The sequence below is a fragment of the Lagopus leucura genome, unplaced genomic scaffold (genome assembly GCF_019238085.1).
Source record: "Lagopus leucura isolate 7727_CA_CO unplaced genomic scaffold, USGS_WTPT01 Super-Scaffold_73, whole genome shotgun sequence".
Classification (NCBI taxonomy): Eukaryota; Metazoa; Chordata; class Aves; order Galliformes; family Phasianidae; genus Lagopus; species Lagopus leucura.
In genome coordinates this window covers 9,452,084-9,464,906 of record NW_024962252.1, presented here as the reverse complement: position 1 = coordinate 9,464,906, position 12,823 = coordinate 9,452,084, and the positions used below count along the sequence as shown (strand labels likewise).

Genomic DNA, 12,823 nt, shown 5'->3' with positions numbered 1-12,823 from the left:
TTTATTTTATTTTATTTTATTTTATTTTATTTTATTTTATTTTATTTATTTTTAATTTGCTGCATATTTTAATTTGAGGAAAAATTATTTGATGAGGAAGTGAACTTGCTACTTTTTACCTGAGAGTATAACCATAATACATGCTGTGAGTACAGGCCCTGGTAGTAAAATGGACACATCAATATTTTTGTCAAAGAAGTTTATGTTCTTCAGAGTTCCAGAGGAAGAGTGTTAAAATACTGAGTGACTTATTCTTGGTGGAATACTTAACTCAGTCTTTGGCTCTCTTACAGTGCCTAAAACAGTATGTGGAACTTTTGATCAAAGAAGGTCTAGAAACAGCAATCAGCTGCCCTGATGCTGCCTGCCCAAAGCGAGGTCATTTGCAAGAAAATGAGGTATGTTTTTATTGCGGATTGTTGGTTTTTTTCTTTCCATAATGTCTATATGTATCTTGCTCTTATGTTACAGCTGTCATTGTTGCCAGCATACATTTTTAACAATTCTCAAAAGGTCAAACATTTTCTCTCCATTTGTTGAAAATGTCCCTTCTGTTCTTAATTGGAAATTTATCTTTTTCTTCCTTCAACAGATTGAGTGCATGGTTGCATCAGAAATCATGCAGAGGTATAAGAAACTACAGTTTGAAAGAGGTAATGTATGTAAACGCTATTCAGTGCAAAGTTTTGGGAATGGTATCACTCCTCAGCAACCCCAAAAATCAGAATCTGGTTCTGCACAAGGTCATGTGTGTTAATTGCGTGATTGTCAGAAAGAAAAAATGTATACATTGTTTCTGCTTTTGTTGGCGTGATGCCCATTGCAATGTAGGAATAAACCAAGGAAAGAAAATTACTATGTATTGTGTTGCTGTGTAACTGAGGGAGGGAGTGACTTCTATTTTGAGTGTTGCTTGAGAGGTAGCATGTTTCTTTTTAAGAAGCCACCAATATCCCTTATGCTAAAATCTGGTACATAAATATTGGGCAGTTATGTATGTAATCATAATATGACTCTTGTTAATTTTTATGAGATATAAGCTGACTGGCTCCCTTCAGTGATGTGGAACTGGGTGAAATCTTGTAAATAGTATGTGACCACAGAGAACTTAGAGTAAGGCTTTTGCTGAGGGAAGAACCCAGCCTAGAGACCACTAAAGTCAGTGGTGAGTTTTTATTGACTCTAGTGGGCTTTGAAATATGAAATAACTTACCAGTAAACAGCCTCCGAGAGAGGGATGAAAGTGGATAACACTTGTTATTCTTGTGGTTGTTAGTGCAGAAACTAACTGAAAGTATAATCCTACTGAGCAAGGCACTGTAAAAGCACTTTCTGATACATTATACCTGTATAGCTGTATAGTTATACAGGCACATAACTATATATAACTGTTTGTTAAGCATAACTGAAGAAAAATACCACATCTCATTCTCTGAACAAGTTTAGTTCAGTGAATGAAAATGAATAATTAATTCTGATGCTGGAAACCCACTTTACTTTGGTGCCTATTTGATAAGCAGGCAAGGTTTATGTCTAAGTGAGTAGAATAAATTAAAAAGCTTCCCTTGAAAATGTGTGGTTTTGAATGCCCTGCCAGTCAACCTCAGCTGGAATATATTGTTGTGTAAGGCTGGTCCTTTGAAATTTTTTCTTTTATGTCCCCATCCAGAAGTGCTTTTGGATCCATGTCGGACTTGGTGTCCATCCTCTACTTGCCAAGCAGTTTGCCAGCTCCAGGAATCAAGCCCACAGAGTCCCCAGCTGGTCCAGTGCAAAGCCTGTGACATTGAGTTCTGCTCTGTTTGCAAATCTAATTGGCATCCAGGTCAAGGCTGTCAGGAGAACATGCCAATCTCTTTTCTTCCAGGAGAAACAAGGTAAAGTATTGCAAAGAATCAAGTGTTTGGAAACAAAACACTGAATCTTTTAACAAATATAAATATGAATAGTAAAGAAGCAATTTCCAGACTTTTAGTTTAAAGATGTTTTCTTTCATCTAGTCATTTGGATTTTTATAAACGTGTATTCAAACATGGAATAGACCTCTCAGCTGCCTCACCCCTTGTCACCATTCCCAGCAAAGCACAAAGGAGCTCCTTCAACCTCTATCAACAGCTCTTTTGCCCCAGTGGGAAAAATTTGACTAGGATGTTGTCCTGATGAGTTCCTATTCATGTGCTCTTGTGTATGCTTGATTAGAATAGAATCTCTGTTAACTTCATGGAAAGCTAGAATGCTTGATCTATTTTCCTTACTTTTTTCATTGCTTTTACTTTTTACTTCATTCTTTACCTTAGGTAAAAATTAAAGTGAGTTTTCCTTAGTATTTTGGAGCTTAATATGCCAGTAGCAGTTTGTGCTACCTGCATTTGGAGTTTCATACACACTTCATGTATTGAAAGCATTTTTCTGTGACATGGTTGCCTATAGTATGACTAAAGATTTTATGTCCTCTTATCCAGCCACTGATTAAAAGGCAATCAGTTGATTCCCCTTCAGTTAATCTTGTATCTCCCACTGGCAGTGGCTACAGGAAGTTACATTTCTCAAGGCATATTTCAGTGTTTGGCATGCATAAACGCTCTGCAGGGTATAAAGCTACTCCTTGGAATTAAATGTTCTTCCACTGTTTCCTCTTTGTTGTGCCCACTGCACGATGGAGTGTCCTACAGTTTTACATAGTGGTACAAGACAAGAAGAAGAGGTGCTGATTGTAACTTATGAACTATGCTTCGTTAGCGCAGTGTTAGAGATGAAGAGATCAACTCAGCATTCCTCAAAAATGGTTTTTGTTCTGGAGGGAAATTTCTAGAGAAGATTCTCAAGGAAAGCAGAAACATGCAATCTCAAGATTTTTTTGAAAAAGTAGGCATAACTTCTCAGCACAATTCTTAAAAATTCTTCTCTGAGTTCTCATGGCCCCATATCTTATAAGTTCCTTACTGTCTCCGACAGTTCCGTTTTTAAGATGGAAGAAGATGATGCTCCAATCAAGCGCTGTCCAAAGTGTAAAGTTTACATTGAACGAGACGAGGGTTGTGCCCAAATGATGTGTAAGAACTGCAAACACGCCTTTTGCTGGTACTGTCTGGAATCTCTCGATGTGAGTAGATGCACTACACTCTCATTCTCAGGATGTTAGAAGTTCGTTGTTTTGCTATCCAGCTGTCTCATTTATCAGTTAGTACTAGATCATTATCTTCTGCATAACTCGATGCACTGGGACCCACCAGAGCTGATGCTGGTAATTTAGTAGAATTTGTATATTCCATTTTACTTGTCTGACCTGTGTGATCTTAGTATTTTGTCCATGTGAGTTAGTAAATAATCATTATGAAGTAAAATTTTGTGAAAATATTCTGTTTTCAATCTTTATGAGGCATTTATCGTGGGAGTTTTTGGCCTCTTTTTGTAATACTGCTTTATTTAGCACTGACTTTTCAATGTTTCCTTTTGTGAAGAAGTTATGGGATAAGTATAGCAGTGTTCTCAGTTCTGTGGAAGTTTAACAGACAAACACTAGATTTGGTGTGTCACCATGCAGGGGGCTAGAACTTGGATGTGTTTACTGCTTATTGTTTCCATGGGACAAGAAATAGATCTCATATATCAAAAAGAATGCAATGTTACTCTCATACCAGGAATTTGTCAATATGTAAGCTGCTGCTGTGTTTACATTTTTTAAATCAGCCTGTTATTGTGCCTGAAGATCAGAATACATACAATATACAACATCTGTTTCCATGTCATCCGTTCTATTTTATAGCATTGTTAACAATAGCAAAGGAAAAGTTTTAGACTCCCAAAAGCTACTCAAAGTGATCAAATCCTATGGTTGTCCCATTTTAATGTTTTACCAACAGACCTACAATTGCAAGCTTGTTAAATGCGCAGTTAAAAAGGAGTATTACCCTGGTACTTGGCTTGTTTGTAAAAGGATGGTAGGACAGATGGCACAATCATTTCTCAAAAATCGGTATTGGCCTTACTTTTATTTTTCAATTAATAAAATAAACCAAGCTTGGGAAGCCTGTGGTACAAGTATTTATTCTCCTTTGTTCCTTATGTGTGCGTATATAATATGTATCTTGGACAGCTTTTCTTCTTGGATCCTCTTTCTAAAATTGATATCAGCATTAAATATTTGAGTTAAGAGCCTTTGAGAGAATAGATTCCTTATATACACTTAAGACTTCCTATACAAACCCATTTGTGAAGAGACTTAACTGTAAACAAAGGCACTTTGGAAAGGTTGAACCTGGTCATGTTCACTTTATCAAACTTTCACCTTCTTGTACAATTCCTGGTTTCAAGTTCTCAGGAAGTAGTATTCTATAATTTGAAGAACAGTTTGTACTTCTGTATGTTGCCTACTTTTCTATTCAATATTTTGTAGGATGACTTTCTCCTCATACATTATGACAAAGGACCTTGTCGAAATAAGCTGGGACACTCCAGGGCATCTGTTATTTGGCACAGAACACAGGTAAAACTCAGATCTTTAAAAGCACTGTATGGATCTACAGAGAAACAATACTGAAACAGTGCCTTCCTTTGCCTTATTCATTTTAACATCTCAGAGTAAAATTGTTCTGAATGGTAGCTAATGTCCATAGCAAGCTTAAAGAGGACAGCAGCTTGGAGAAAAACAGTTTGCTCTCCCACAAAGGACACCCTGTGGCAGAAAGCCATGGAAAACTATAAAGGATTATGTTTGCTGAAATAAGTAAAGTCCCAGTCCGAATCTGTTCTCAGTAAATGCGGTGGAAACCTGTTTTGCCAACACCCTACAATCAGATGGGAAACTTATCCTCCAAGAGGTTTTTTGCTTCCATTACAGAACTGGAAAGGAATAAGCCTGTGTATGCTGGATGTGGCTCTGGGCAGCCTGGTCTGGTGGTTGGCGACCCTGCAGATAGCAGAGGGTTTGAAACTAGATGATCACTGTGGTCCTTTTCAACCAGGCTGTTCTATGCTCAGTATCTTGCTATGGCTTCAAGTTGACTCACTCATGGAGGTTAGATAGAGCTTGGTAGTCTAGCGTGTAACCCAGTGATCTTATTTGTAGTTCCAAATGTGGATTCAAACTGACAAGTACAAAGAGTCTGAGGATACCTCTTGTAGTCTAGAATCAGTTTGACAGGACCCAGTGTGAATACTTGTAATAAAAGCACTGTCTGCACTACTTTCATTCATGCAATATAAATGCCAGTGTGACTTTGTCTAATCTGCTGTAAATTAGGCAGTCATTTCAGAGATAACAGAACATCTAGGTATCTAATTCATCTCTTCCTAAATTAACTGTCTGCCAGTAAATATTTATCTTAGCTTGGGAGGAAGTAAGTTTCTTGAAGTACAGGTTTCTTTCTATTTGAGAATAAACTGAATTCTGGACAAACAAATGATATGAGAAGGATCACAGCCTTCTCCCTCCGCAGCACTGAAGTTAGTGTACGTAAGCTTTCTTTATATATCTGTAATAGAGGGGATTCACTCTATATTTGGAATCTGTTCTTTGCAACAGTAGTTAATACAAGTGTGATTGATTGACAATATGTTTGATGTTCCAGTCATTGTTGAGAAAAAAAAAGAGAATTTTCTTCCAATGAGAATATAGTTCTGCTGAACCTACTAATGGCAATTCAGTGTTGAATTCATTTCCTTATGTTAAGTTTCTCTGAGTATTTATCCAAGGAAAATTGAAGTGAGACTTTGTTTTATTGTTTGTGGATTTAAAAAAAAACGATATATTTCTTTTGGCCAGAAGGAATGGTTTGGTGCTGCATAGGGCAGTGACTTCTTCAGAAGCAATGGAACCAAGTGGAAAATAAGTAACCCTCAGTCAGCAACCTACTGTTAAAAAGAAATAAAAAGCAAACAAACAAACAACAACAACAACAACAAACACCACAAAACAAACAGAAAATTCAAGTGAAACCTAGCCATGTCTTTAATAATGACATGATGAGGCTGAAAAGAAGCTGTAAATAGGCATCTCATAAATATTGGCAGGCGTTGGTCCAGTCCAGTGACTTGGCATCTACCAGCGTGGCTCTATCTCACCTCTAGTGCACTTTATTGCATGAGCTGCAAACAGATAGGCAAAGCCATACAGCTCATGGTTTGTGAAGATGAGAAACTTTAGCTTTATTTTATGTCAGTAGCAAATGAATGCAGAGAGTAGTAAATGGAAGTTGCATCAGATTGTCAGCAATTCCAAAAAAGTAATGAAATGTGCACAGCACTAGAGCTGCAAAAGAAATTTCTCTTGGCAAGAGATTGTACTATTAGAATAAGGAGGCTTGATCTCCTTATGCCTAGACAGCCAAAGGCCGAAGGAAGAGCCTGGTGCAAGGTGAGGAGACTGACTTGGAGCTGCTTATCACTGCGCTGTTTATCCCACAGCGCCATCTCCTGCCACTGCCGCTCCAAAATGCCTCACTCATAGAACTGCAAGAGAGAAGTACCTAGCAATCAGCAAGAGAAATGGTGCATGGCGGGCAAAAGCACTCGTAAATCATCCCTTCTCTTCCCAGGCAAATTAAATATTTGCCAGCTAGTTGAAGTGGCTTATATAGCCCTGGCTAGGAGAATTCTTAATGAGGACTGCACTGTAATTTCATTTTGCCTTCTGTTTCAAGGAGTTGCTGGCAGATTAGCATTCCCCTCCTGCCTCCATTATTCAAACTTATTCACAGACACTCTCGTGTGAATAAATCTAAGTTATTTTCTTCAATAATTTGCAGGCATACAGTTGCAGCTGTCTATGACAAATGAGAAACTTCCTCAAGCAGTGACCCTCTGCTTAAATTAAAAAAAAAATAATAAAAAATATAAAATTAAAAATCCAAATTAAACTCTGAAGAGACTAATAGTTTGACATACTGAGAAGATGGATGATTTGATGTCTTCTGCTCCTTCTGTGAAGGGGATGATCAATAATGTAAATGTAAAAAACAAGTGCTTTTGTGTAGAGTTAGGTCACGTCCCCTGAAACAGCAGGATTAGCTCTGGTTTGACTAAAAAAAAAAAAAAAAAGCATTAGGCATATGCATAGCTGGCCTTCAGCCCATAGTGTTTGTAGTCTGTGACTGGGATTTCCAAGCTTGTGTTTCTGCTGGTGAGAAGATTCTCCAGAACGACACCAGAACCTTAACTGCTTATTTTCAGAACTTTCTCCAGGAAAAGAGAGGAGCATCTCAAGTAGGAGCCTGTCTTGTAGTCTCGATCATGTCATTTAATAGGCTTGATTCAAGAAAAAAATGCCTAGTTAGTTGCTTCATTAGCTATTCCAAATGCAACAAAAATAAAATAGGCAAATAGCTGTTTGCCTCACATTGTGTGATGGAGCTAAATTCTGCAGCATGGTTCTGACTGTAGCAACAACACGTGAACATTTACTCTCTTGTGCTTGCTGACTTGGGGAGTTGACTATAGTATACACACAGGAAAAAGCTGCAGCTCTGGTGAGGCCAGTGGCAGTAGCTGAGATCCTTCCAAAGGACACTGATTTTGTACTGATGTCATCAGAATGTAGACAGGTATCATCCCTAACAGTGCTATTCCTTTGTCTTGCAGGTGGTTGGAATCTTTGCAGGATTTGGTCTTCTACTTTTGGTGGCCTCCCCTTTCCTTTTACTTGCTACACCATTTGTTCTGTGCTGCAAGTGCAAATGTAATAAAGGAGATGATGACCCTCTACCTACCTAGACCAAGGGAAGACTGGACTCATCACAACATGTATTTTGATTTTATTATTGCTGTTGATGTTTCTCTCTTGCACTTACATTGCTGTAGCCTTACTTGCCCTGTTCTGCTTTTCATTGACTCACAGTCTTGGTTCCAGGAACTGTTGCATAGATCAAGTGGTAATAGACAAAGACAGTAATGAAAGGCAAGTTTGGTGCTTAAGGGAGACCATGGACCCAGGTAGCTATCTGAAAGGAAGAGGTGATATTGCTAAAACATAATGCAAAAGGTTTCTCTGGCCCTGCTGGAGGACTGGGAACTGTGCTGAATGACTTCAACAGCACAAGCTAACAATGCATATAAATCAAAACTCTCTGCATATTTGTTTGCTTCAAAATTTGATGTCTTATTCCTGTGTGTATGTAAGTTGTCTATCATTTTAATTGGATAGTCAACTTTTTTGTGACTTTACCATGTTTGTTATGTGTTTTTGTTAATGCTATCACAACATCCTTTTTAATGCATATTTTTGCAAGTATAACAAAGTCAATAAGGTGCATATAGGCCATCCAATGCCTTTCTAGAAGTATGGGGAGGGACTAAGGGACAAAGTTAGTCCTGTTGCCTTCCTGGAATATTTTGAAGTCTTATTAGAAATTTGTTTGACTGAAAGCTACATTTTAAAAACAAATTGATGAAGCTGTATGATTGAGTGGTGACACAAACCTGCAAGCTAATCAAGGTTCTTTTAAAAATGATGGTATTGTTGCCGCTGGACCACTAGTGTTTTTCTGAATTGTTATTTTTTGCTGTTTGGAGTTCTGCTACACTTACAGGGCTATGTAACTTCTAATCCAGGTATCTCAATCTTTTTTATATAGATAGATAATCTTATTTAAACCAAATGTGTAAATAGCTGTGCTATTGAAATATTTTGGGAGTTCAGAATAGTTTGCTTCTGTCTTTAGGGCAGGTATTAAAAATACAGGACTAGTTTTACTATTTAGCAGACTCTTGGATTATCAGTGAATCTTTCCTTCTACGTATAAAAATACATCAAGATCATCAAGTTAATAATAAAAAAATGCCTGGGATATTTGTGGAAGTTAACATTTAAACTACTTAGCCCATTATCAGAGTTAATATCTATGGGGTGTGCTATTTAATAACAATACTGTGATGGAACAAGCTTTCATTTTACAAATAATCACTAACTCGATGTAATAATTTTGCAGAATTCAGTGCTGTGTGTTTCCAGGGTAATAAAGTGTGCTAGTCAACCTACTGTTAATCACTGTAGTTTCTCTTTAGTAATATTTTATTTGGAAACCATTTTGCTTTGATTTGAAAGCCAGCAGAAATTTGATTAATAACTTGTCTCCATGAAATATGAAGCACCTGAATTGATGTGCGTGTCTGCGTGTAATACCAGAGGAAAATCTTTTGAATGATGTGTAGACTGAAGTTTGACTACATTTTTTTCATCATTTATTTCTGTGCTTTGTCAGTGTGCTGAGATTGATGAATACATTGAAGCCAGGATAACTTTGCACTGAAAATGTATTAAGCCTCTTAAATGCAGCAGCTTCTGGCTGTTCTCACAGGCTGGGAATTTGATTTCATAGCTCAAGCATAGGAAAATAACTCCTACTTTTCATTACCTTTTATTTTGTTATATTCACCTGCTAGACATAAAGACTGCAGGGTACAGTTTTGATACAGGGTGCTGTTTTTTGGTAAAACATCTCTTGGATTTCTTCCCCTCCCTCTCTTTCCCAGTTTAACGGTATCCAAATTCAAAATGTGTCTAAACGCAGGTGTTAGTTCTGGGAAATGGAAGTCATCTGCAATTCACTTATTCTACTTGATTTTAAGGACTACAGCCATGATTATATGAAGGAAAAGGACAGCGGGTTTCCAACAGTCTGAACTCTTTTTGATGTGTTCAGCTTGTTTATGGCAAGGTACAGCTCAGATCTTTAACTGTAATATCTGATTTTTGTTATCAGAGTCCTTTCATATGTCTTTGTTATTAAACATTATTTAGCTGTTCCAAAATATCTGTAGGGAAGCCTGAATAGTGTGTATCCCATCCCTGGTGGAAGAGCACTGTCTAAGCCCATGTGCCCCAAATCACAGCTTCCAGGTGCAGAATCAATGGCAACCCTTCTGCAAAGGACAGCTTCCTGCAGGTAAGCTCATAAGGGCAGGGTAGTAAAGCTCAACTACGGTCTTTCACCCTTGGCCCTGTAGTTCTGTTTAACTGCAGAAAAATAAATGGATGAAAGGACATAAAGATTTCCTGGGTCATTAATTTCCTCTAATTAGAAGCGCTAAGGGTTTTCCCTGTATGTGGCAGTGACTGATTATAGGAAATAGCAGAGGTGTGATCACCTCCTAACAGCACCTGGAGTGTCCTTGTCTGAGATTTGATTTCTACTGTGCCTTACTTAGAGACAGCCTTTCTGTGGCACTATAGTAAGGCTGAAGATTCCCACAGTATTGTGGCCAGTTAATAATCAATGTCAAAATTAATGCATTTCCAAATTTTAAAAGGGAAAGATAAAGAATTCCTTCAAAAATATGGACATTAAAAAATGTATATAATTGATACTTGCAGATAACATTACATGTAATCAGAAGACTTTGTACTTCTGCCAGCATATCTGATCTCAACGTACTTGAATTGCTACGGGAGATTTTCATTACATATCTCTTGATTCATATCATGTTAGGGTCGACTATATGCCTGCACATATTTCCCAAATACCTAATCCTTTCAGGTATGCTAAGTACCATTCCATGTATGTTCTCGGGGATTTGGTTTTGTTCTGTTTCTTGTTGTTGTTGTTTCTTTGAATTTTTTTAAATGTTGGGTCTTTTTCCAACATAGCGTATGTCTGTCTATATTCATCCATATTCAATGGTACATTGAATTTGGGATATTCTTATGTTATAGTTTCTGTTGATAGTGTGAGTTTTGATACCCTTACGTGGAATTGTAAATACATTATTATAAACTCTGACATTTAAGCCCCGTGACATGGAGAGGTGAATGTCTGCTGCTTTTCCGCTGAAAGTCTGTTACAACAGCTTTTTAGATTTTCATCAGAAAAATAAGATTTGCTGCATGATTTCTGTTGCATTTTTATAGCTATGCTATTATCTAGTTTGTTAGCATTATCTTATATGCTGTTTTTAATGTTGTTTGTAACAGCACATTATTTGCACGTTCTGTTGGGGTGAAATAGTGTCTTGTCCTGTGAGCATCGGACTGAGCGTGGAGTCCAGGCTCCAGAGACTTTGAATCTCCCTAGACTTACCATTGGGCTCAAGTCAGCCCTGAGAGAGATCAGCAGCACAGTGGCAGTAGCACTGGGTCTTCCCTACGTGACATTGGACAAGTCACTTATCTCCTTTTCTCTCAATTTAACCATCTTTTACACGGATGGACCAATGTTCACCTACCTCACAGGAGAGTTGTGAGGACAAATTCTTTGGCTTTAAGGTCTTTCAAGATTCTCTGATGAAAGGTTATATATACATGCTTGCAGTAGATTTACATTAATACTTCAATTTAATTCATATTGTCTTTCAACCTAAAACCTCCTACTATTGACTTCAGCATGTCAAGAATTTGGGATACTTTCTCCCATGTACCAAGCAGCATGATCTTCCCTCAAATATCCAGGCAAAATCCCAAATAAGAGCTGAATGGTGAAACTCTGAGCTTACAGTTGATACCCTGACATGCAGGAAACACAATCAAAATTAGAGAAAAGCTCTCTTGCTTATAGAGCTGCCAATGAAAGATTCATAGATCAGAAAAAGATGAAGTGCTTTTCATTTAAAATTGGAATGGGCGGGAAAATAAAAATGAAGTTTCATGCATTTCATCTGTAGTTCTTTTACTGCATAGGAATAAATATGCTTAATATAGACAGTTTTCATCCCAATATGGTGCAGCATGCATAAAGCTTTGTGCAGGTTAGCTCTTTAAAACCAAAGCTTATACGTTTCACACATATAATCTACAATCCAGAGGAAAACAGGTAGAATGGTGGTTGTTGATGACAGTGATATTAAGGACATCAAAAAAACCTGCATCAGTGCTTAATTGCTAGTGCACTTATACTAAGTAAGGCATGCTGTTTGTGTTTAGAGCCCTACGGTCTTTGTTGCTTTGATTTGTGTATCTCTCATCAGAATTCCAGAAACATTAGGTACAGGTACGTGGTACATAACAGAACCTTTCTTGATCATTTTACCATGGATGTATTTTAAACTTGCATAGGGATAAGCATGAAGAAGTCATGCATATGTACAAATAATGTATTTGACCAAGTGTAAAAACAGTTCTGTTGATGTATTTGAAATGTAAGTACATTTTGTGCCACTAACACTGTGATGTATAAAAGAGCTGTTGAATGCCTTTTAATGTTGTGTTTTGTACTTTGAATCATATTGAAGAGTTTAATTTGTAATTTCAATAGATATTTTAAACGAATATGTCTCTTGTGATTCTTCCAAGTCATTTTTCAAGGTTATGTGTCCGCTAAAGAGAAATACTTCTGTTATGGTAGGACTGCTTCTGCTTACCTGCCTCTCCTTACTTCAGAGCACACACAACTTTGACGGCTTCCTACCTCATTTCTGGGCATAGCTGAGGTTTCTGCCTCCTGGTCTCCCACCTGAGCCAATAGAGTGAATCTGGGCATCTCTAGAGATGGACCCAACCCACAACCAAGTCTCTGGTACAGCCCCTTTTGCAGGCACTTCTTGTAGGTGATTCCTGGGTGAATTTTGCTCCGCTGTGCATCACTCTGAGCCATGAGTATGTGCTTGCACCACAGTTTGGTTCTGATGGAGAGGATTGAAGCAGATCTTTCCAGAGTGAGTAGTTTGTATTCACCTCAGCTGCTGGTACTGAGGTTGAGATTTTTAAGGCAAAGCCCAACCTCTCGAACAACAGAACATCCTTAGCTGTGTAACAGTGGGAATTTGCTCTCATGTTCTTGATTCCATTAACAAGCAGTTTACATTCTGCCTGAGCTGCAGTTTTGGATGCAATCTTTTCTTTGGTCCCCACAGTTTCTTTCTTATTTGTTATGAAATATTTTGTCCTATTTAAAAA

General features: G+C 37.7%; 1 protein-coding gene across 2 annotated transcripts in view; it reads left to right on the top strand.

Annotated features, from left to right (window-relative positions):
* Positions 1-12,196, top strand: part of RNF144A (ring finger protein 144A) — a 62,080-nt gene extending 49,884 nt beyond the window's left edge. Inside the window, exons 4-10 of one of the 2 annotated variants that reach the window (XR_006181241.1) lie at positions 294-398; positions 593-653; positions 1,670-1,877; positions 2,956-3,103; positions 4,397-4,486; positions 7,579-9,881; positions 10,907-12,196. Coding sequence is in view for 1 of the 2 variants with exons in the window: in XM_042884396.1 (XP_042740330.1) it covers positions 294-398; positions 593-653; positions 1,670-1,877; positions 2,956-3,103; positions 4,397-4,486; positions 7,579-7,710 (744 nt within the window). In the remaining variant the exon portion in view is untranslated. Of the gene's footprint in view, positions 1-293; positions 399-592; positions 654-1,669; positions 1,878-2,955; positions 3,104-4,396; positions 4,487-7,578 lie in introns of both variants that reach the window. The other variant, XM_042884396.1, reaches the window with a different exon arrangement.
* The last annotated feature ends 627 nt before the right edge of the window (positions 12,197-12,823 follow it).